A 24,219-nucleotide genomic window follows, 5' to 3' on the forward strand; every position below is an offset into this window, starting at 1 on the left:
ATTGCAGTGTCTCTACTGACGCACAGTTATCTGCTGTCATATTAGCTTTACTGCACACTGATGAGTCTCAAACCCAGAGCTTAGGTTATTGTATTTTAGTGTTTTGTTGGAAGCCGCCCAGAGTAGCTGGGGAAACCCAGCCAGATGGGCGGGTATAAATAAATTATTATTATTATTATTATTATTATTATTATTATTATTATTATTATTATAGGTTTAACCATGCAGTGACACAGTGGAAACAACAATCATGTGCACCGACCCAGGTGTCATCCCTGAGGGGGGTGACATCGCCGCCCAGCCCCCCTGGGACGCTCGCTCTGCCCCCGCAGGTGGCTAGCCCCGCCTCGCAGGTAGTATGACTCACGCAACTTGTTGGCGACTAATATGCACACAATCTTTATCAATCTTCTGAGAAAAATTACAAAACCTTGTGCAAAGCCACAGAAACCTGTGAACTATCCAGCCTAAAATGAACTTTTAATGTCTGGTTTCAATAGATTTTTCAAATGCTTAACTCAGTATTTTGTTTTCTTTATCTTTTTAGGCAAGTTCATGAAGATACCAACAAAAGGTAAGTTCAGTGTTGTTCACAATACCGAGAGATGCTAGTGGAGTTGTAGATGGATGTTAATGAAGTTGTAGACAGGGTGCTGGCGTTTTGCACCTGTTTCGCCCTGGAGTCCAAGTCATCAAGAGGCCGCTGTTCATCCCTGATGGGGTCCTTTTACTGGGCCTTGCAGGTAGCACACTCCCAAAGTACAGTGGTACCTCGGGTTAAGTACCTAATTTGTTCTGCAGGTCCGTTCTTAACCTGAAACTGTTCTTAACCTGAAGCACCACTTTAGCTAATGGGGCCTCCTGCTGCCGCTGCGCTGCCAGAGCACGATTTCTGTTCTCATATTGAATCAAAGTTCTTAACCTGAGATACTATTTCTGGGTTAGTGGAGTCTGTAACCGGAAGCGTATGTAACCGGAAGCGTATGTAACCCGAGGTACCACTATAGTTCTCCAGGCTTCTTCAGTGGTCTAATCTCAAAGCCTTGATATGTATATTGATATTCACTAATAATAATTCAAACCAAATCTTATTAGAAAGAACTTAATGCCCTTCTAGATATTCAATCAAATAAAAAATACATATCCATTATACGTGAAATCAGAATTACTACAAAAATTTATGCGCGCGCGCGCACACACACACACACACTATATATATATATATATATATATATATATATATATATATATATATTAGCCCCGCCCCTGGGTGCACAGCATGTGTGCCACTCCGGGTGCCAGAGCAGTTAGAAATAACTCTAAAGATCCAGTGACATGGTTAACATGTGGAACTGGGACCTGGGAGATTGATGTTCGAGTCCTGACTCAACTATGAATCCCACTAGCTGCCTTTAGACCAGTCACTATAACTCTCTGATTGACCTACTTCACAAGGTTTTTTTAAAAAAAAATTAAAAAAAATAAAACTGCAGGTGAGGGATAGCTGTGTTGTGCTTCCTGGAAGAAAGGTGGGATAATAATTAAATAAATCTGGACACAATTGACATATTTGAATTCAGAGTGCGTATATTTGAATGTGCAGAGTGAATTCCTCTCATGTGCATTCATCAGTTCAACGGTAGTTTCGGAAAAGGACTAAAAGCAAAGTTTCTGTTACACTGTGTACCCCAGTTAGTGCCAGATTTCCACAATATACATACAACACCATGTGTTCAACGCTTCTCTATGTGACCATGCATACCAGGGTCAATGAAATTTCCTGCAAGAAAGCAATATTCACAACATGGGAGAATTTACCTTATGTGAAAACGCCTTGTAAATTTGCATGGTCAGCTTAATTTCAGGAAACCTTACAACACATCCCATTTTCCAACTGCTCCTACTGCATTTCCTTGCTTATAATCATGTCATCTCTGTTCTTCGGGACTGTTCATAAAATGTGCCACCACTTATCGAGAGAAGAGAAGGGGAAGCAAAAATTGCGAGAGACCGCATTGGACAAAGATGTGTGACTTGCAGGACTAGGTATCAGACTTCCCATACCCCATCCATACTTCTGTTTCATTTGTGACTTCTAGGCTTGGGGTGGAGAGGTTTTTTGCCTGGAAAAACTTGCTGCTTACTGCTGAATCGGAGCAAAGCCCATTGGTTTTTTTGCAGTAAACAGAGGGTTTTCCTGGGGAAGGAGAAAAGAAAAACCTGTTGGACGCATGCCTAGAAGTCACAGACCAAATGGAAGAAATTGTGGGACAAAGGAAAGTGTAGATGAGTCCTAGGGAAAGGAGGGCATCTTAAAAGGTCTTTACTAAAAATTCTAGTCCTTTCCATGATAACCAAATGCCAAGGGTGCCAGGGCACAATGTGGTGTCAAATTTGCCAACAATGTAAAGGTGTCCACAATAAGGGGTTAAAGGTAAAGGTAAAGGGACCTCTGACCATTAGGTCCAGTCGTGGCCGACTCTGGGGTTGTGGCACTCATCTCACTTTATTGGCCGAGGGAGCCGGCGTACAGCTTCCGGGTCATGTGGCCAGCATGACTAAGCCGCTTCTGGCGAACCAGAGCAGCGCACAGAAACGCCGTTTACCTTCCCGCCAGAGCGGTACCTATTTATCTACTTGCACTTTGATGTGCTTTCAAAGCAGGGAATGAACAATGGGAGCTCACCCTGTCGCGGGGATTCGAACCGCCGACCTTCTGATTGGCAAGTCCTAGGCTCTGTGGTTTAGACCACAGTGCCACCCACGTCCCATATAATAACGGGTTACACAGATCATATTTAGCCTCTGACTAAGCATGCATATAACTGGAATGTTAGATTATACAAACTGCTATCTTGAAACTGCCAAAGTCACATTTCTGCCATTAAGACTTACCAATGAATACACTTATTAGGGAGTAAGCTGAACACAGCCTGTAAGTTGGGAACCACAATCTCATTCTAGTTATCAGAGATGGTACAAAAACACTTGTTTGTCCAAAGTTTATTCCAGCAGGTGGGCCTTACCCCCTGATGCATGTAATAAAAGGTAAAGATAAAGGTACCCCTGCCCGTACGGGCCAGTCTTGCCAGACTCTGGGGTTGGTGCGGCCATCTCACTCAAGAGGCCGGGGGCCAGCGCTGTCCGGAGACACTTCCGGGTCACGTGGCCAGCGTGACATCGCTGCTCTGGCGAGCCAGAGCCGCACACAGAAACGCCGTTTACCTTCCCGCTGGTAAGCGGTCCCTATTTATCTACTTGCATCCGGAGGTGCTTTCGAACTGCTAGGTTGGCAGGCGCTGGGACCGAACAACGGGAGCGCACCCCGCCGCAGGGATTCGAACCACCGACCTTTCGATCGGCAAGCCCTAGGCGCTGAGGCTTTTACCCACAGCGCCACCTGCGTCCCTTGATGCATGTAATAATTATCAATAAATAGTTATGTTGTTAAAAGCATGGCCCAGCTCAACTGCATTCAGCACCTTTTACTATTACAAAATACTGACTTCTATAAGGATAGTTCCATTTTACTATGAGTGAAAGATAACCGCACTTTAACATATGATGTTTGACCATTGGGCCATGAAGTCTGTTTAAACCGCCAATGGCTCTCTGTGGTTCCAGGTCAAGGCTTTTCTCATCTCCACAGCCCAACATCCTTTTAAAGCTAGGGAAGGTTCTGTATCTGATACATGTTCTATAAATTGAGCTACAGCCCCTCTCCTGACAAGTCTTCAGTTTAGGGAAGTTCTTTCCCAAATCTTCCTCCATTTTTGGGTCCAGTTTGTCCTCCCTGCAGTGGCGTTTTTCTTATCCATGCCCAATAACCAAAGGTGGGGAAACCAACACCACTTGTCCTCAATTCGGTTGTGATGTTTCGCTGGCATGTGACGCAGCAGTTTTCTCCAGAATTGCTTATTCACAGTGGGAGAGGCAGATGTTTTCCAGGTAACCCTGGGCAAAACCCTGAGAGCTATCTTCACATTGTGAGGTAATGACTGTGGCTCCTGGAAAGACTTGAACTGAATTAGGATGAGTTTTATTGCCTTATCTTCCAGGACAGTGTTGACGGCTGTTTCGAGCTCAAAGAGGGCCGGGCCATTGACATAACTTGGACTTAACACCACAATCACCCGTCTGCTCTTCTTGACAGCGTTTACAATGTCATCAGTGTATGCTGGGAAAAGAAAATATATATATGTTAAGTTGTGGGTGAACATATCAGACGACACAGCTATTCTTCAAACAGCTCTTGTTTATTCACAGAACAGAACTGACTGAAGGGTTCAGCCAGCCTGCTCATATAGAGCTCCACTAGAATGCAACAGTAACCATTTTCTGTAACTATCCAATCACTGAATGTCACTTTCAATCCCTTATTTGCATATGTGGACCTGGGTGAAAACTATCTACAGTATCCCCCTGCTGGCCCAGGATGAGAACTTCAGTACATAACAATATATTATTACCAACTTATCATACAAAACATGCTGCCTCCCTGCAGATATTCTTATACCCCGGTACAGAGTGGTGAATGCAAGGATGATGAAAAACATCTGTGGTAAAGAACGGCAGAAACTGGAATGTGCTTATATGGCTCCTGACTTGAATGTGCTTTAAACCTGATGGACAAGGGAATGTTAAAAGGTCCTGTTCCTCATTCCAGTCCTACTTCCGACTGACATTCTAGCCACACAATACCACACTCCAATCCATCACAAAAGCTGTTTCTAAGGGCTGTGTAAGGGGCAGAGTAAGGGTTTCTGTTCCAAACCCACCATGAACCAGCTGTAGTCTTTGAGCCTTGAGAAAGAGATAAAGGAACACCCCTTCCAAGCTGAAAACCTGCAATTCATCTCCCAAACCCAAGTCTTGTTCTGTTTTCTTAAAGCATGAAATAAAATGTTTCACAGTGTTTTAGGAAGAGGGAGGAATTGTGCTTGCAAACCCTTTGCTCCATCCCATATGAACTAAGAATAAGCATGTCTGTGAGTTAGAAGTATTAGTTATCTTATTTCATTAAAATTATATAGCTCCTTATTGTTGTTGTGTGTGGTTTTTTAAAAAAAAACCTCAAAGCTAATTACAAAAAAAATTTAAAAATGTAAATCTCACTGAGTTTAATGAAGCTCACTTCCAGGTAAATAAAAGTAGAGGATTGTAACCTAAGGCACAAATTCGGTGGCTGCTTCCTTGTCCTATTTTCTCATTGAAAATCACCCTCTTCCAAGCAGTACAGGAGCACTGGTAGATTTTAGGGCAGTGCAAATGGTTCTGCCGCACTGGGCGCCAAGCCTAGGGGGCGCTGCAGGGCGCCACAACTATGACATAGCGAAGTGAGCAGAACAGAAAGCGAGAGGTGAAGGCATGCCAATTTTGCTGTTTATCCAAATCTACACATGGACATTAGGGGCAGATAAAGTTTCCTAACACAAATATATGTGTTTGAAGCATTGGTTTTATTGTTATGCAATTATGTGACATGTTACCTCCTCCTGGAAGGATGTCCCGTTCAGTGAGACATAGCTTATATTCATATTTGTTTTCTAAAACTTGAGGAAGAAACTCCAAGGCAAACGTTTCCTCATCGAGTAGCGCCTGTTCTGCTTCAGGGAGATCTGGTTTTGCACAGGACACAAATGCATCAAATTCCTTGCCATCTAAAAAATTGTAAAGGACAAAGTTAAATGAAGCAGCGAAGAAGCAAGCATCCTTTAAAGAAAGATGAGAGGTGAGAAAAGATGGGAGGCAACAACATTTTTCTGAAATAGTGGGGCATGGCTATGGAAGAGGAGTCTGCTGAATCTCCCTTATTTTTCCTCTTAAAGGTGACCAGCTGTAGAGATGGTAAAAAGTACTACTGAAAGCACAATGGAAAATACGAAAAAGTAAAAGGCATATTAAACCACCACCCCCTCGTTTCTTAGCAGTAAGCAGACACATCTCACTTTCAAATCTCACTTTCAGCCATAACCTCTCTGGGTCAAACCACCATCTCTGGTATTCTGGGTGAACTGTACCCTAGATGCAAATATGCCTGGCCCAAACAGCTAGTTATTCCATATTGAACAGAGCAGGGACTCGGCTACATTAGTCAAGACAAAGCGCTTTATTTGCGTTATAACACCTTGACACCAGATGGCATTGTGGAGTGCCATCTTTAGCCAACGGGATTTCCCTGTATGAAGTTTACAACACGTTTAACTGAATCAATTTTCTTGATGTGTCTAGACATTTTTCATTAGCAGTACAGGACTCCAAAGTGTAACAGTGAAGCTGATGTTATTAAACAGGATAAAGAACAGAGTAAAGCACCGGCTACCCCTGCTAGGCATAGTGTGAAGAATCACACTGAGGGTTAAAAAAAAATCACCCACTCCTCTCTTCATATGTATGCAATGAGACACGGCTGTCCGTCTGCCGCACAAAAGTACAAACATTGCCACTGGGGTTCTCAAAATTATGTGCTCACCCCTCACCTGGCTTGTGAAAGACCCTGGGCAAAGTGCATCTTTTGGCTCGTGCAAGAGTGCAGGGCCAAAAGACGGGACATTTCAGGATCCAATCAGAAGCCAGGATGGCTTCTGTGATTCCGGGATGTCCCAGTAAAATCAGGGGTGCGGCATCTTCATCTTTCAGAAATGAATCCTTAAAAACACCAAACAATAGTTGGTTCTTAATTTGACCAGCAGAGGCCACTACAAGACAAGAGAGTATTAACTGTCGGTTTCTTACACTACGAAGGTACCTTTGCTGGGGTTCAAGAAACTGAGGTAAGTTTCACCTGTTCACAAATTTCTCACATGAAAGTCACTTCCTTGTAGACAACTGAGTGAACCCCCTGTGCAGACATGTGTGTGTGTGTGTGTGTGTGTGTGTGTGTACATATGGTGCACACATTCTGGGAAACTGTGGTCAACCACAATATTTCAAAACATGTACATACCACACATGTAGTATCTTCATAGGTCATGACCTATTATATGGAATCTATGCTGTGCCCAAAGCGGAAACGATTTCTATTTTAATAATGTGCCTTGCAACCTTAAGTAGAACATTTTGTTTCCTGAAACCCCTTTGCACCCACCCCTTTTGTACGTAATCTGGGCCATTAGCAAGTGACCTTTCTAGTCTTCCAGAGAGTGTTTTAGATACTTTAAAGTATCTTCAATATCTTTCATAAATACAAGCTGCCTGTGCAAGAATTTTGGAGAAGTACTGTAAGTGAGCGAGGTAGTCATATGGTCCAACCCCCGATTAGGAATTGGTGAGAAAAATCAATTCACTTCAGATAGATGAACTTATCAAGTTTGCACTTACCCAAAACAACATGAGGACTGAAACACAGCCTCCCTCTGAAATTCACACTTATTTGAATTTAGCGATGCAGTTCTCCAACCAGAAAATACATATATTATGAGAAAGTATGCATTAAAATTAATACATCAGTGAAAATAGTATAGCTTAGGAGAAATTGCTAGCAGCAATGCATACATAAGTCAAAACTGCATGCAAAAATGTGTTTATTAGGAGAAATTGCAACCAAAATGCTAAATAATTTCCATGAGGATTGAAAAAAAAATCGACAAATTGATGTCAAGATGTGGGGAACTGGATTTAAGATTGGGAAAGTGAGAAACTGAGAGAACTTAAACTGACAGATCCTTCTATCCATATTCCCTGTGCGGTATCTACAATGCAGGATGAAACTACAGCGTTCCTGACCACCCAGCTTCTGCTTAAATACCTACAGCAAAGGACAGCTCATCACTTTCCAATGCAATTGGAAGTTTCTCCTAACATTTAACCACAATCGGCTTCTTTTCAGCACCCACCCCTTCGTTCTGGTCCCACCTTTGGAGCAATGACAACAAATTTGTTCCATCTTCTGCAGGACAGCCTTCTCCACACACAGTATCTGAAGATGGCTATATCTCCTCTTAATCCTAGCTTCTCCGGACTAAACATAACCATGAAGGCAGAGCAAAATACAGTGGTACCTTGAAAGTTGAATGGAATCCGTTCCGGAAGTCCGTTTGACTTCTAAAATGTTCAGATACCAAGGTGCAGCCTGTGATTGGCTGCAGGAAGGTCTTGCAGCCAATCAGAAGCCGCGGAAGCCATGTCAGACATTCGGGTTCCAAAACCAGAACACTCACTTCCGATTTTTGATCGTTCGAGAGCCAAAACATTAGATTCCCAAGGCGTTTGAAAACCAAGGTACAACTGTATTCAAAATAAAACAGATTCCCAGCTGTTCTTTCTTCTTCAGAATTTCAGGGTTTTTTGTTTTACAAATCTTCTAGCTTCTTGACCTCATTTTATTTCATGAGGTTTATTTTTTTTTTCCACCTGCCTTGTCCTTGAGCTTAATTGTCTCTTCACTCAGCTTTCTTTATGCTAGGCTAAACAGGCCTTTCTATACTAACAAGATCTTGCTCATCATTCTGGTATGTCTCCACCCACACCACACAAAATTAGGAGTCTGCCTTGAGCAGTATACCTTGAGAGGTCATGCTGCCTGATTCATACTGAAACACAACTTTTCCGGAGGACTTTCCCCTTCTTTCCTCCCTGCCACTTCCAAATGATGAGTCATGAGGTGACAGCAAAGGTATTATTATCAAGAGTCCCCAATTGTATGACCTTAACATGTAGTATTTTTCAAATCCCCCAGAGCATGCACTTCATAATTTATAATTGCCCAGATCTTCAACTGTGCATATAATGTCGTTTAAAATTATATATTCAGGAAATGTCATAAATAAATGCAGGGTGATTTCTAAGAAAATAAGCACAAAATCAGAAGCCAAAAGCTAAATCCATGGTAAAATCCCACTAATTGTGTTCCGCCCACTCAACACTCTGCTATATACATCCTTTCAAAACTTGCATTAGTGGACAGCTAATCAAACTAATCTAGTAATTTTGCATGACCTCTCAGGGTCCTTACAATTAGGCAGAGTGAGGTCATCACCTCAGGCAGTTGATTTAGGGCATCATAGAAGAGCAGAAAATTAATAGTATTTAATTTATTGTTATTTTTACTGACATGGGGGGGGGCGGAGAAAGGCATTTGTGGATTTTTTTACCTCACCTGCCAGAATAAGTGACCTGGCCTTGGGTGCTGTGTACAAAAATGTAGCTTTTCTCAATCCCTAATTGTTCACCCCCAACATTCTGCTTTCAGTCTATTGATTCTAGATCCTGCTGTCCACAAAGTTTTGGCATTATCCAGCTGAGTTCACCTTTTACCCGATGCTTTTAATGCCTCATCACTCCCCAAATCTGCATTTATTTATTTATTTTTAAAACTTACAACATATGAGGTTTTATGTTAAAGGTAAAAAGGTAAAGGACCCCTGGACAGTTAAGTCCAGTCAAAGGCGACTGTGGGGTTGCGGCGCTCATCTCGCTTTCAGGCCGAGGGAGCAGGCGTTGTTCCACAGACAGCTTTCCAGGTCATGTGGCCAGCAGGACTAAACCGCTTCTGGCACAACGCAACACCGTGACGGAAACCAGAGCGCAAGGAAATGCTGTTTACCTTCCTGCCCCAGCGGTACCTATTTATCTACTTGCACTCACTGGCATGCTTCCGAACTTCTAGGTTGGCAGAAACTGGGACAGAGCAACGGGAGCTCACCACCATTGCGGGGATTCAAACTGCTGACCTTCTGATCAGCAAGCCCAAGACCACAACGCCACCAGTGTGCACCTTGTTTCCCAAAGCCGAGTACCACTGTTGGTTGCTTAGAGTGAGAGAAGTGAGGAAGCAGGGAGCTCAGAGCAGTGCAGACAGCAGCAGAGCCCATCCAGCAGTCCTGTCACTACAGTGGTACCTCGGGTTAAGTACCGTATTTTTTGCACCATAACACTCACTTTTTTCCTCCTAAAAAGTAAGGGGAAATGTCTGTGCGTCTTATGGAGGGAATGCCTACGGGTGGCATGCCTACGGATTTTCCTCCTCTAAAAACTTTGTGCGTGTTATGGTCGGGTGTGTGTTATAGAGCAAAAAATACAGTACTTAATTCGTTCTGGAGGTCTGTCTTCTCAACCTGAAACTGTTCTTAACCTGAAGCACCACTTTAGCTAATGGGGCCGCGCCGCCAGAGCACGATTTCTGTTCTCATCCTGAAGCAAAGTTCTTAACCCGACGTACTATTTCTGGGTTAGCGGAGTCTGTAAACTGAAGCATCTGTAACCCGAGGCACCACTGTATTCCCATATCACTTCCATCTCCCTGCTGCCTCAACCAACCCTCTACCTCTTGGCTTTGGGAAGCCAAGTGAACAGCACACCACAAACTGCTACTGGCGATCTTGTCCCGGTCACTAACTTCTCCATCTTACCTACCTCACAGGGTTGCTGTGAGGAAATAAGGAAACCTCGTATGCCACTGTGCATTTCCTGGAGCAAACACGGGATACATGTGTCATAAATAAACAGAGAACAGACCGTTCGCCAAGGTAAGAAAAGTAGAACACAAACTCTTACCGCTGACAGTTTCACCTTTGGCCACATAATGCCGATATAACAGCACTATTTCAATCCGGTGCCGGTAAACCACCACGCTTCCCAAAAAGATTAGAAATACAGTTGTCATGGAACAGCACAAAGTGAGCAAGAAGTGAAGAGCTAAAAGGAAACAAAAATAAGAGAAGCATTTGTTTATTTTTGGTGGGTTTTGTTTTGTTCTCTTCTTAAATTTTGTTTGTAAGAAGATAAGGAGATGCTAGAGTAGGGCATGTGAAGACCGAGCTGCCAAATGTCTTTCCCAGGTGAAAAAAAAATTAAAATGATACCATCATTTTCAGGTTTAGAATCTCAGAGCTTCTAATCTTGTTCCCCCTCCCTGCTGTCACAATTTAAAGAACCTCTCTGGCGATCAGAAAATGGAAAGGCAATTTTAATCAAGGAGCAGACCAGCGATATTATCCCAAATGTAACTTGTAAAATAAATAAAAATAAAAGAGCAATGCATGCTAGGTGGTTTGCCGGTTTACCTCTTTCTGTTCTCTTCTTAAATCTGAACACCCCTGTGGTGTTCCCAATGGAGTTTTGAGCCAGGCAGACGAACTGGCTGCTTAAATCCTCTTCAGTTAAATTGGTCAAGTTGAAAGCAAGATCAGAGCAGCTGCCTTCTAGTTCCTTTGGATTGACCCTAAATAGAATAATGCTTTTGTCAGCCACTTGTAGCATTCATTCTCACACAGTTACAGTAGTCCCTGGTGCCACCAACCCCATATTTGTGCAGGTGATGGCTCTGGTTTCTATAAAGGTGATGATGACCTAAATTGCAAAAATCAGGGCAGTTGCATATTTACCAGCCTCATGGAAACACAGGATTACAACGTCTCCCCTGGAGTCTGGCTGACGAACCCACAGCCCTTGGACACACTCTTTAGAAAATATTCATTTGTTGCTTCCGTTTATTTACTCTTCCTGTCTATAGTCCACTCAACAATAAGATAATCACAGCAACAATAGTGCCACCAAATACAAAAATGCAAGATAAAAAATAAAATCTAAAACCAGCAATGGAAAATAGGCCAGGACAGCAAATCTAAAAAGTACTTTGAAACATTGAAAATTATTCAGATTTTTTTTTTAAAGCTCTTCATTTGGTACAAAAAAGAACCATAACTTTGGCTCCAGGAAAGCCTCTCTGGAGAGAGTGTTCCATAAGGAGGGTGCCAACACTGAAAAGGCCACCTCTTCAGTAGCCACTCTATGGACCTCATTTGGTGAGGACACCCAGAGAAGGATCGATGGTGTTCCCCTTCAAGGAGTGGAACAGTCTCCCTCAGGAAGTTGTGGGCTTTCAATCCTTGAAAGTTTTTAAGCAGAGGTTAGATGGCCATCTGTCATGGATGCTGAAATATACTCAGAGTCCTGTAGTGATTTCATGCTCTATATTGCAGCTTGTAAAACAGTGATTTAATTGTCTCCCCCCAAACCTAAGGCTTTTATATGCATTATTTACACAATGAGTCCTGTCTGATTGGCTGATTCTGCTTCCCTCCTGGAGCCTGATTGGTCTTTTCCTGCAGGCCAATCAGTTGTTGCATTCTACAATCCTACCAGCCTAATAGGCTGATTAACTTCCTCCTGGAACCTGATTGGTCTTCTCCTGCAAGCCAATCAGTTGCTGCATTCTAGGATCCTACTTGCCTATTGTTCTAGGATCTAAGCTTAGTACGTAAGAGATGAGTTAGCTGAGATTCCTGCACTGCAGAGGGTTGGACTGGATGATCCTTCGGGTCCCAATTCTATAATTCTACGATTCTATGATACTTTAAGCAATTATGGCTTACCCCCAAAGTATCATGGGAACTGTAGAACTGTAATTTGTTAAGGACAATTGGGAATTGTTAGGAGACAATCCTCTCACACAGCTACCATTCCTAGAGTGCTTTGACAACAACCCCTCTCCCCAGGGAATTCATTCCCTTAAACATTCTGCTGCCTTAAACATTACTGCTGATCTCCAGCCAAAGGTTGGACTGCATCATGCTTCCCATTCAGTTTACTGTATCCTCTTCCCTGTATCCTTTTCCCAAAAAGAGGACTTAAAGATTCACAGTTATGGAACTGCTACCAAGACCAAGGTTGGAGTCACATGGAAACAGAGAAATCCCATCTGTTTACGGCAGGAGAGGAAAACATGGAAGAGCCTTCACTAATCCTCTTCCAGTTACATTAGTATTTTGATCATGTGCTACAACAGATTTCCCCAACCTATCATTCTCTATCGTTGGCCATGCTGGCATAGGCTGAAGGGAACTGTAGTATGAAACTAAACAAGAATACTCTTTTGGCTCTCCTGTTCTTTTGCTAGCTGCTTACATTCTACAAATACATGTTTTCAAGTTGGAGACTGTTCATACCATTTTTGCTTTAGCAGTTGCTTCCTTTCGCCGGTTTCTCTGTACCACTGCATCAAAGAGGAAGCATTTAGTTCAAAACCAAACTGTGCTCGGCATTTGAGCTCAAGCGGTTGCCCTGAGGAAAAACCACACGTAAAAATCAGTATGTATGCACATTTTTTAGATCTGAAGTGGAAGCATGGGGATGTGGGCTATTGGTTTGTGTTGTCGTTGTCGACTGTGCATTTTGTGTTTTCTCTTGTATTTTCATGTTGTGAGATCTACGGATGAAGGGCGATATTGTTGGCTGTTGTAAGCCGTCTGTCCAGCGAGACAATGGAGTAGGTCTCTGGGGTGAAGTCAAACCACTGCGCTGGCAGCACAAAAATGACCTTCCCTGGGCACAAGCCTAAACAGTGTTTATGGCGGTCCTGGGCTGCTCAAACGACAAGATCCCCCCCCCCCCCCGCCTTGCTGATGTGACCCAAAGGAAAGCAGAGCGATATGTTTGGTACCAGCTTGGCTGCAGGAATTGCTGGAAGGAGGCGTACAAGACGCCACCCAACCATCTTAGAGACTCCACTCTGGATTTGTGTAGGGTTTATACCTTAGCCTTTCCTCCTCCCGAAGATATTCTGCAAGGCAGCGGGGGTTTAGGATCAGATCAGAGTTTTCCTTCTTCTAGATGGGCTGCCTTCCCAGTTTGACAAGCCCCATTTGCCCCTCTATACTGCATGCAGAAACCGCATATTTGACCATTGGGCCCACTATTGGTTTCATCCACGCAATCCACCAGAGCCTGTCTTTGCATGCAGGAGAAGTCCCCTAACTCACTGGAAGGTGTGTCACTGCCACTTATGGGGAGGGAGAGGGGAAAGGCTGGAGAAACATCGCCATGGAGACAATCTGGTGCTCCCACTGGTGTGCCAATGCTCCTGTTACTGCATCCTGCCCCCCAGTAAGTAGGAACAACGTGTCTGCTGAAAAGCTAGCATTGCAGCTCTGCCTCACCAGGAGAGCTGCTTCAACTTCATCATTTTCTACCTTTTGGAAATGGAGCCCGGAGGCTTTATCCCACTCCTTACCCACCCACACAAAGCACTAACTTTTTGAGGCAACTGCCATACCCAGCAAGTGTCCCAGAAAAACTGGGGCATTCTGTTTTTCCTCACGAGAGGACGGTGACCATTTTGGGCACTGTGATCTCACATGGTTCTGTGCCACAATCCCCCTCCCAAAGTGCATTTTGGGGTATTGTGCCCGCGAAAAGGTGCTTTTTCAGGGGGGATCATGGCACGAAATTGCACACAATCATGGCACCCAAAATGGCCGCCGTCCTCACATGAGAAAAAATGGGAAGATGGCATCATGGATTTTGCCTTCAATGTGCTGGAGGGATGGATGCCTCACTCTGACCAATTGCTACGCCAGGCCTGAGCTAATCAAATGCTTAGGAGGAGCCCATAAGCAGGACATGAACTCAATAGTGGTCATATATCATAATATTTGATATAATAATCATCAGGAGTTTTTTTTCATCCTGAACTCACCAGAACTCAGTTCTGGCACCTCTCAGGTGGGCATCATTCTAAGACAACAAGAGAGGTGTTCATTGTGGGTTCCAACACCTCTTTTTCTAGAAAAATAGCACTGATAATAGCACTGGATTATTGCCAACATTACAAAACAAATTAAGAACATAGTCAGCTTACCAAGTTCTACTTCAAGGATTCTCACACCACAGGGATCCAGAACCTCTGGGCGATTGATAGTGTCATGTGCTATGACATGAAAAAAGGGGTCCATTAGGGAATTTCCAATGAACCTTTTGCATGTAGAATTAAGAACCAGATTAAACATGTTGTGAGAAAATCAATGACTAAATTGCAGAAAATACTTTTTTGTTTGTGGAGAGGGAGAAGAGCATCAAATAGCCATAAATGGATATACTGTGCAATTAGGCATGTCATGTTATTTCCATGGAGACTGAAAGAAACTTTCTATGGCTCCCGGAAGCAACTTAAAATCACATACATAGGTCACAGGGTGATTCATTAGCATACGCATCATATTTTAAAAGCTCTATATATCCTAAGTTACACAAACAGCAAAGGCAGCTGTGTTAGCTTTTAAGGGGTGGGGATCTAAAATCTTTGTTAGGACTTGCGAACTATTTTGTGCCCTTTGAGTTGGCCAAATTAAAGATATTGCGTTAATAAGGATTTAGGAATTTTTTATGATGCAGTATATCGTAGAATAGATACAAAGCACATTACTACTTCCAAGTAAAGTTATTTAATGTAATCTTGTATTGTCCAATATGACAGGTTCAGCCAACCTACACAACATTTATAGATATTAATTTTTTTCTTTAAAGATATAAATGGAAGAGACTAAATGGGAATCAAAGGAGACAATGTAATATAATACAAGTGCCAGAATATAAAGCATTACATCAGTACCATTTATTAAGCTGGCTATAAAGTGACTTACCAATGATAGTTACGTTTACTATTGTTCTCATGGTCCACTGGGTATTGTTGTCAGTCAGTGTATAATCACATACATAAGTACCATTATCTGCATCGTAAACATGATATAATACTATACTATCATCCTCAATTCTCAGAGATGGTCTTTTGTCCTTTTGAAGTCTTACTCTTAATCCATTCTAAGGGGCAAGACAAGCAAACAAACATTGCAATGCTCTGTAAAACAGGAATTGGCAGCTGACATAAAGGTAAAGGTAAAGGTACCCCAGCCCGTACGGGCCAGTCTTGACACACTCTGGGGTTGTGCGCCCATCTCACTCAAGAGGCCAGGGGCCAGCGCTGTCCGGAGACACTTCCGGGTCACGTGGCCAGCGTGATGAAGCTGCTCTGGCGAGCCAGAGCCGCACACGGAAACGCCGTTTACCTTCCCGATGGTAAGTGGTCCCTATTTATCTACTTGCACCCGGAGGTGCTTTCGAACTGCTAGGTTGGCAGGCGCTGGGACCGAGCAGCGGGAGCGCACCCCGCCGCAGGGATTCGAACCGCCGACCTTTCGATCGGCAAGTCCTAGGCGCTGAGGCTTTAACCCACAGCGCCACCTGCGTCCCCGTGGCAGCTGACATAGGCTGAATCTATTGAGCTGATCTATACTCCTCCTTACCCCAAATTACCAACCCCTTCCCTTTATCTTCCACAACTTTAAAAATGGCTAGGAGAATCAATGTGAGGGAAAGAGGCACCCCTCTTCCTCTTGTTGGTATAGCTCCAGTCCCTTTCTCCCCCATCTCAGGGGGCGGGGGGATGGCTCAGGAAAATGAAAGAGGTGCAGCTAAATGAGTAGAGCAGGATGTAGAGCAGGAGTGGAGAACCTGCAGCCCTCCAGATGTTCCTGGACTGCAACTCACATCAGCTCTGGATCACTGGCTGTGTCTGATGGAAGTTGGAATTCAACAACGCCTGGAAAGCTAGATGTTCCCCATCCCAGATGTAGGGAGATTCTTCTTTTCCTGTTTCAGTGTTGCTCCCTCCCTTCGCAAACCCATCTCCCTCCCTCTCCCACCATTTCTGAACCAGTCTAAACATCTGTCACAGGGCTGATGTTGCAAGAGTAACTTTACATTTCCTCCCCATGTCCAGTAATCTTCAGATTGGATCTCCAGAAGCTGTGGAATTTAAGCTCCCATTATCCCTAGCAGCCTAGCCAATTGTCAAGGATGATGGGACCTGTAGTCCAAGCACGACTGAGGGTACATGGTTGAGCAACACAGCCCTAGTCCTACCGTAAGGGCTACCATGCATTTTGCAAGTGTAAACAACCCAGATGGAAAGGAAACTTGTTGGAAAGCCATTAAGTCTGCTCCAAATCCCTTCCCATGTTCTCTTCCCTGCCACAGGTGTTAAGTTGTGGGTGAACATATCAGACGACACAGCGATTCTTCAAATAGCTCTTCTTTATTCACAGGCCAGAACAGAACTGAACTGAAGGGTTCAGTCAGCCTGCTTATATAGAGCTCCAGTACAACACAACTGTAACAATTTTCTAAAACTATCCAATCACTGAACGTCACTTTCGATCCCTTATTTGCATAACTATCTATAGTATCCCCCTGCTGGCCCAGGGTGAGAACTTCAGTACATAACAACAGGGTTTTAAATAGAGCATTTTGAGGGGTTGTGCATGGGTTCAAAAGTAACATAGAATGGGAACCATGAGAACACGGTAACCACCTCAAATATTGACTTGAAATACCCATACAGATCTATAGTTCCAAATTTTATTTGCAGCCTGTGACTCAAAGGTCTTTTAAAAGCGCATTAACTTTGGAGCAAGATCTATAATGCAAACAATTACCAAATGGAAATAAAGAGGCTTTTAAAAATATTTAGAAAAATGACTGGTGAATTTTGATATCCACACTTCACCAAACACCCTTGGGCATGTCTTTCCAAGTTTATTGTAACTGTGCTCTCAACATGCCATCATTTACCAAGATACCAGTCCAGGCAACGGAGTGATTCATTCATCAAATAACTGTATGTGGAAATAGTTTCAACCCATTACACTACCAGAGAGCAAGTTTCCCTCACCCACACTCACCACAAGTATATTTGTTGCATGTAAGTGTGACTCAGATTGATAAAACAAAGTGCTCTAAAGATAGTGGCACCCGTACCTTGTACCAGTTCACTTCTGACGGCTGAAAATCACTGTAACAGCTTTTTCCTGGACAAGGAATAACTCCTTTTCTGAGAACAAGTAGGTTCAAGTTACTCACACTACTATCTGAACAATTGGCCATCTTCCTTGTTTGAACATCTATGAAAATATTGGCACACTTTCTTTTCCTGTGTGACACGAAAAGAAAACACATGTAAAATCATACAGAGAACGCTAGATTGTGAAAGGTGATATATACTGGACTAGATATATTGATATTGATATATCAATTTATTGATATATATTGGACTAGATATATTTGATCAGGCTTCCCCAGTCTGATGCCTTCCATATGGTTTGGACTTCAACTCCCATTAGCCATAGTCAGCATAGCCATGCTGGCTGGGACAGTTGGGAGCGGTAGTTATTTATTTACATACCACTAAACCTTTACAAAGTTTATCAAAAATATACATTAAAATGGCTGATAACATCCAACATTAAAAAACAAGCTAGCCTAACAATTTTCAAAATAAAATCAGCAGTTTAAAAACATACATGGAAAAAAAATAAAAGTACATGTTAGAATATATAATAAATTTACATGTCTGGGTAGGCTTGCTCAAACAAAATACGATGAAGAAAATAAGCTCTGCGTAGAATTCTCGAAATACTAGTGCACACATCCATAAAAGGTCTGACTCAGATGTGTCATGGCAACCGACCTGTTCTTGCAGACATATGTTCCAGAATGTTGAACTGTTATTGGATTAAACCATAGGGCATTTCCCTGTAGTCTGGGGTTGATGGTTTCTTTTCTGAGAAGCACTGGGTCTCCCCCGTCTCTTGATCGCCAGATCCACTGAAGCTGGCTTTCGTGAAGATGAGAAAAGTTAAAAATTGAGGCAGGGTTCTCTGGTGGTACGTCACATGACACAACAAATGCCTGGCCACTGATGGCCCGGTACTTCACATCAGGTTGTTTGCGAAGACATTCTGAAAAGATAAAGAGATCCGTGCAATCAGGTAAAAGTTCCATTCTTGGGTCAATTCCAGACAACCTGTCCCACAAGCATTTGACTGTGGGGAGATTAAATGATGTTGCAGCAAGTATTTGCCTTCATTTTCCCATCACTTATCACAAAAAAGAGAAAATATTCTGGGTTTCTTTCATAACAGCTCCAAATCAGCTTTAACTGTGCAGCCTAATTTGGACAAGAAGTGATTGAATCCCACCATAAAATAGTGGGGAGGAGGGGTCTGTAAGCTCCCTGAGATTTTTTATTCTTCTCGCCCCTTTAGAAAACTTTGCAGAATTTTATCTGAATATTCTCCACTGGTACCTAGGCAATGTGAAGGATGCAAAATTGTGGAGGCAACCAACATACTTCCTGCTCCTGCAGAAAGGGACATTAAGGGGGGCGGAATTTTCTTTGACATTGACTAAGCTATAGAATTCCACAATTAGCTTAGTCAATGTCAAAGAAAATACATTGAGTTGTCATTTACTTGAAGGCCTCCCCGTGCAAAAATTGGGTGCAATATCAAAAAACCTGCTACTGAGAAGATGACAGTTTTCAAACTTTTCAATGCAGGAATAAAACATGCAATGGCTTGTGAGCATTGCATAGGGTTGGAGTAGACCAGGCTTCCTCAAACTTGGCCCTCCAGCTGTGTTGGGACTGCAATTCCCATCATCCCTATCTAGCAGGACCAGTGGTCAGGGATCTAGACATCCCTTGGGGACCCTCCCAGCTCTATGATTCTATGAAAATGCGGGCTGAGAGGACTGTACCACCTTTGAAAATGAGCATTTAAAGCATGTTAAGGAAGAGTATAACACAATGTCTTACCTCTAAAACCTCTGACTTCTGCTCTTTCCATTAATGTCAGAAAAAGATAACAGAGTATTAGCATTGCTTTCTACCACTGTGTTTCTTCGTTTGGCAATGAACCTTCATGGCAGAGGTGGCCTGATGTATTTCCCTGGGATTATTTTCTACAGCTGTAAAAACATAACAAAAGAAAATAAAACAATAAGTGGCCAACTCTCTTTGAAACTAACTCATTCCAGGTGGAAAGATAGTCCAGGCAAAAAGGAGTATTTCATAGCCAATGGGAAAGGGGTTTGCGTGGCGATACCCGCCCCCGCCCCCCCGCAGATGAAGTAAATAAAGACACCGGAGACCAGAATTAAGGTTAATGGGCGAAAATGGCCACAACTTTATTGATTACAGGTAAGAGCGGTATTGGCTTTTAGGCATTGGCCCCTAACAGACTAACCGGTCTAACCGGGGAGGGTTAATCACCAACAGGGGGAGCCCCCCAGATGTACATCCGTAGGCGCTCCCCAAGGGGTTACCGCTCGGGAGCGCGCTTTAGGCCCTAGCCTCCGTAGGTTTCGGACGAGGCGACGCCCCCCGGAGTCCTTTAACGAACTACCCTCCAAGCTATGGGGGAGGTGATGGCGATCCTCCCCCCCGAACTCATTTGCATAACAATACCCTGGCCAATGCCTAACCGCCAAAACCAGAAAGTTGTGACGTTTGCTACGAGGTAGGCGAAAAAACCAAGTGGCTCCAAAATACAGCCAATTAGCCAAATGGAAAAACTCCTACCAGGCCCCTTGTGGCGACCAGCCGAAGCCCATAGCAAAGTCCAAGAGCCTGCCTAAAGGGTGGGTGGGTGGGACATCGCTGAAGCTGCCGAGGAGGAAAAGGGGCGAGCCTAGGCTGCCCCGACCTTAAGTGCCCTCCCGTTAGACCTGCCCCCGGTGCCAGCCATTGGCTGGCGCTGCCAAAATGAATATGCATGAGCCCACTGGATCCCGCGGGGCTGGGATAGCCCCGCGATAATGCGGGTGGGGGCGCGCGCCCGCAAACCCCCCCCCCTCCGTAGTTCGGGAGGGGCTTTGTGGTGGGGAAAGTCAGGGGGTAGGAACCCTGTTGTATATCCAATATTGGATTTCAACTCCCATCAGATCTTTCTAGGGGTGATGGAGTTGCAGAGCAGGAACATTTGGAGGGCCATAGGCTCTGCACCTCTTCTGTAAAGAAAGTATTATACCTGCTACAGCTTAGTTCTGTAATCTCCCCATCATATCAGGTTGGACCTGCTCAGCTAAGCAGAATCTCTGGCTCTTAGCCTCGGCTCCTGCACATGATTCCTCCTTCCCAGGAGCTGCTTTCCATTTTGCAAAACCCCTAGAGAATTTTGTTTCAGAAAGGGAAGGGAAGGAGCAACACCTCCCAGCAATTCACCAATTCTGCCCGCCTTGAAAAATATCCAGAATGTCCCAAAGTATGCCAAAGAAGTTGAAAAATATTGTCATGTGTGCGACAACTGCGGCGAGAGTCTTAATAGCACAAGGATGGAAGAACGAGGAAATCCCGAGTAAGGAATTATGGTAAGAGAAATTGATGGACTATGCAGAACTGGCAAAACTGACACATAAATTACAGGACAAGGATAACTGTGACTTTAAAGATGAATGGGAACCTTTTACAAAGTTTCTAAAGCTCCAACAAAGTGAATTGGACTCCTTGGCAGGCTTTGAATAAACACTCACAAGCTTTTTATTGATAATAACCAGTTAGACAAATTAAGGATTTATACAATTTTGTAACATGCAGATAATAGCATTTATAGAGTAACCAGAGATAGGAACTGAGGGAAGTCAGGGTAGGGTGGGGAGGGTGTGTGGGTTGTTTTATGGGAGGGGGAGAGGGGAAAGGGGGGGAATTAAGGATGATATGTTTAAGATAATATGCTCTGTCTAAATTCCTAGTTTAAAAAAATTCTAAAAAACAAACAAAACAGAATGTCCCAAAGTACGGCTGCTGTTTTGGCTCAGGCCCAGCAGTCACTGAACACACACACACACACACACACACACACACACACACACACCGTAGCTGCACATTACAGGAGAAGGTGGCTGTTCAGCAGTCTGCCTTTCAAGGAAGCATCAGCCATCACCCAGAAGCTTCCAAGGAATCTCACATTCTCCAGAGTAAACCTTGAAGAACATTGTTGTAGAACCACCTACAGAGATTAAGTGCCAGAGCTCAGGGACAGAGCAGCTGTTCTGCAGGTCCCAACACAGACAGCAGGCAAGGAAGTGTATTGCCACACACCTGACCTCCCCTTGGCTGCATCACACAGTGCTTTCTGGCAGAGATGGGAGGAAGGGTGTGGTGGTTGGAAGGTCAATGCAAGGCAGGAACAGCAGCGGCTCTCACTTCACCTCTCTCCCTTCTGATAAGCACAGCATTGCAGCTGATAGGAGGCTAGGTGCATGTTCCCAAGTTTGATCCCTGCCATCACAGTTAGGACTGTGAAAAGCGTTTTGTCAAAAAACCCAGAGACAGCTTTATGTAAAAGTAGGGGCTTATGCAAAGCATTCAGTCCAGGCAATTGTATTTGTATTTATTTAAAAACCAAATAAAATTTGTGTTTTTTTAAAAAAATAAGAATACTGAGCTAGGTGAACCAATGTTCCCATAACAAGTACAAGTTTGGTGTGGTTATTAAGAGCACACTCTATAAACCTGGAAGTTCCAGGTTCTGAGTTTGGTTTAGCCATTGGATTTTCTGGGTTCTGCTGTCAATTGGCTTTCACCATCTATAATATGGAAAAAACCACGGATACTGTGTTGCCTTTGGGATTGCTGAGAAAGACAATGTTTATTACTTTAGTGGGGTGCTACAAAATACTAAGGTAAATAATTGCTCTTCCTACATCGCAAGGAAATGTTTCACTGGCGAACCCAGTGGCATCTTTATCTGTCATTTAAGATTATATATCTAAATCTAATAAATAGACTGAATAGCTTATTTACTTGTTTTTGTCCTGTATTTTATTCTGTGCACCTCCCTGAGAACTTATGTTGAAGGGCGGTATATAAATCTAGTAAATAAAATAAAATAATAAATAATTGTCTTCTGAAATAGGATGGTATTATAGCTTTCATTCAAAATACTAAAAAAGGTATTGGAGAAATCTTAGGCTGCAACCCTATGTACACTTCCTGCCCCCTTGCAGGCAATTAAGTCCCTCTGAACTTCAGACAGACATGCGTCAAATCGCTCTATTAGGGTATTATGGTGAAATGAACATATGTGACTGGTGTATTGGAATACAAAGCCAGTATTACAGTTTCAGAATATTTATTGCAAGACAGCGTTAGAGTAGAATGTTAAAAGGGGGAGGTAAATTTGATTATAATTTAAATTCTCCACTAAACAACTCAGGGAGGGGGACTGTCCAGATAGCATTTACATCACCCATTTACAGAGAGCCTTACTTTTACTTCACATTTTGTAATAAAGGATGCCAGCACATGAATCAGCTATTATAAAGAGGCTTTTAACACTCTGTGATATTCCCTCTGCAAAGCCCTATAGATTTCTTTCCATTCACTTACAGAAAGTGGGGAATCACGATCACCCCTGAAATATAATTCTCAGTGGCAAACAGGAAAGAGAAATAGACATTCAGAAAATAAACCTCTTCAGCTTAAGTAAATAGAAAGGTTTGCTGAAAAGTAATCAGAGAACAATAATATTAAAAGTTTTGCATTCTGAAAAGAGACTGTTATCTGAGAAGGCTATCTTACCTCTGCATCTACGCAGCTGTGTTAAGAGCTGTGGTTAGCTCTCAAATGGATATAGCGTGTGAGTTTCCTTTCAATCAGAATTTCCTTTGCCTCATCACCTCTTCTTTTTCTTTTTTTTCATCAAGTACACATTTCCAGCAACTTTTCTTGTAAAAGGGGCAGGGGAAAACAGTGTAAGAAACATGGTTACAACACACTGCTACTATGTGAAAAGTGTTCAAGTTTGCAACAACATTGCTTCCCCTTACACTTCCTAAATTTGCAATCAGTAATGAAGGGTGTAGACCAATAGAGGCTTCCTTTGCCGTGTTTTCTCTCCCCCACCCCACTTTCCCCCTCCCTATCCTTCTCCCTTCAGTTCATTGTCCCAGGTCACCAACTGGCATCTAGTTCTGGACCTCTGAAGTGAAACATGATGTGAGTTGGTCATTTCTGACAATTGGGAAAGGCACTGAGTGAATCCTCTCTTGCCCTTTCACACGAGCAATGGATCCTTGCAATTCTGCCCTGAAACGAAAAGCATATTACACAACTATTTTTATTTCAATGTACAGTCGTACCTTGGAAGTCAAACAGAATCCGTTCTGGAAGTCCATTCGACTTCCAAAACGTTCGGAAACCAAAGCGCTGCTTCCGATTGGCTGCAGGAAGCTCCTGCAGCCAATTGGAAGCCACGAGAGCCCCATCGGACGTTCAGGTTCCAAAGAATGTTCACAAACCGAACAGTCGCTTCTGGGTTTCGGGAGCCAAACATCTGAGTACCAGGGCGTTCGGGATCCAAGGTACAACTGTGTAAGGGTGGGAAAAGATGAAGGTATTGAGCATTCCTCTCCCTCTTGCTTTTTCATCCTTGTACAATAAATTATCAAATTACAGACAGGCTTCTGGCCTTCGAGGGAGCCTCAATATTGATAAAAGGAGTCTGTGGGCATGATCTCAACAGTGCCATCATTCTGACTTTGCAAGTGAAAGAGGGAGCCTGAAAAACTGAAGACCCACAGCCTACATTTGAAGCACATGATCTCCCCCCCCCAAAGAATCATGGGAACAGGAGGTTCTTAAATGCGCTGGGCACTGTAGCTTTG

General features: G+C 43.3%; 1 protein-coding gene across 1 annotated transcript; it reads right to left on the minus strand.

Annotated features, from left to right (window-relative positions):
- Positions 1-1,565: 1,565 nt before the first annotated feature.
- IL18RAP (interleukin 18 receptor accessory protein) lies at positions 1,566-23,366 on the minus strand. The gene is made up of 12 exons (XM_083735580.1): positions 23,135-23,366; positions 19,370-19,521; positions 18,242-18,512; positions 17,533-17,704; positions 15,360-15,537; positions 14,579-14,647; positions 12,888-13,002; positions 11,004-11,161; positions 10,495-10,635; positions 5,490-5,660; positions 3,401-4,177; positions 1,566-3,029 (listed from the first exon to the last, which is right to left on the minus strand). Exons 2-11 carry the CDS (start codon positions 19,431-19,433, stop codon positions 3,735-3,737), a joined length of 1,782 nt encoding a protein of 593 aa, XP_083591706.1. The 5' UTR covers positions 19,434-19,521; positions 23,135-23,366; the 3' UTR covers positions 1,566-3,029; positions 3,401-3,734.
- Between the last annotated feature and the right edge of the window lie 853 nt (positions 23,367-24,219).

The sequence above is a fragment of the Podarcis gaigeae genome (assembly GCF_964106915.1).
Source record: "Podarcis gaigeae genome assembly, chromosome: 4".
Taxonomy (NCBI): Eukaryota; Metazoa; Chordata; class Lepidosauria; order Squamata; family Lacertidae; genus Podarcis; species Podarcis gaigeae.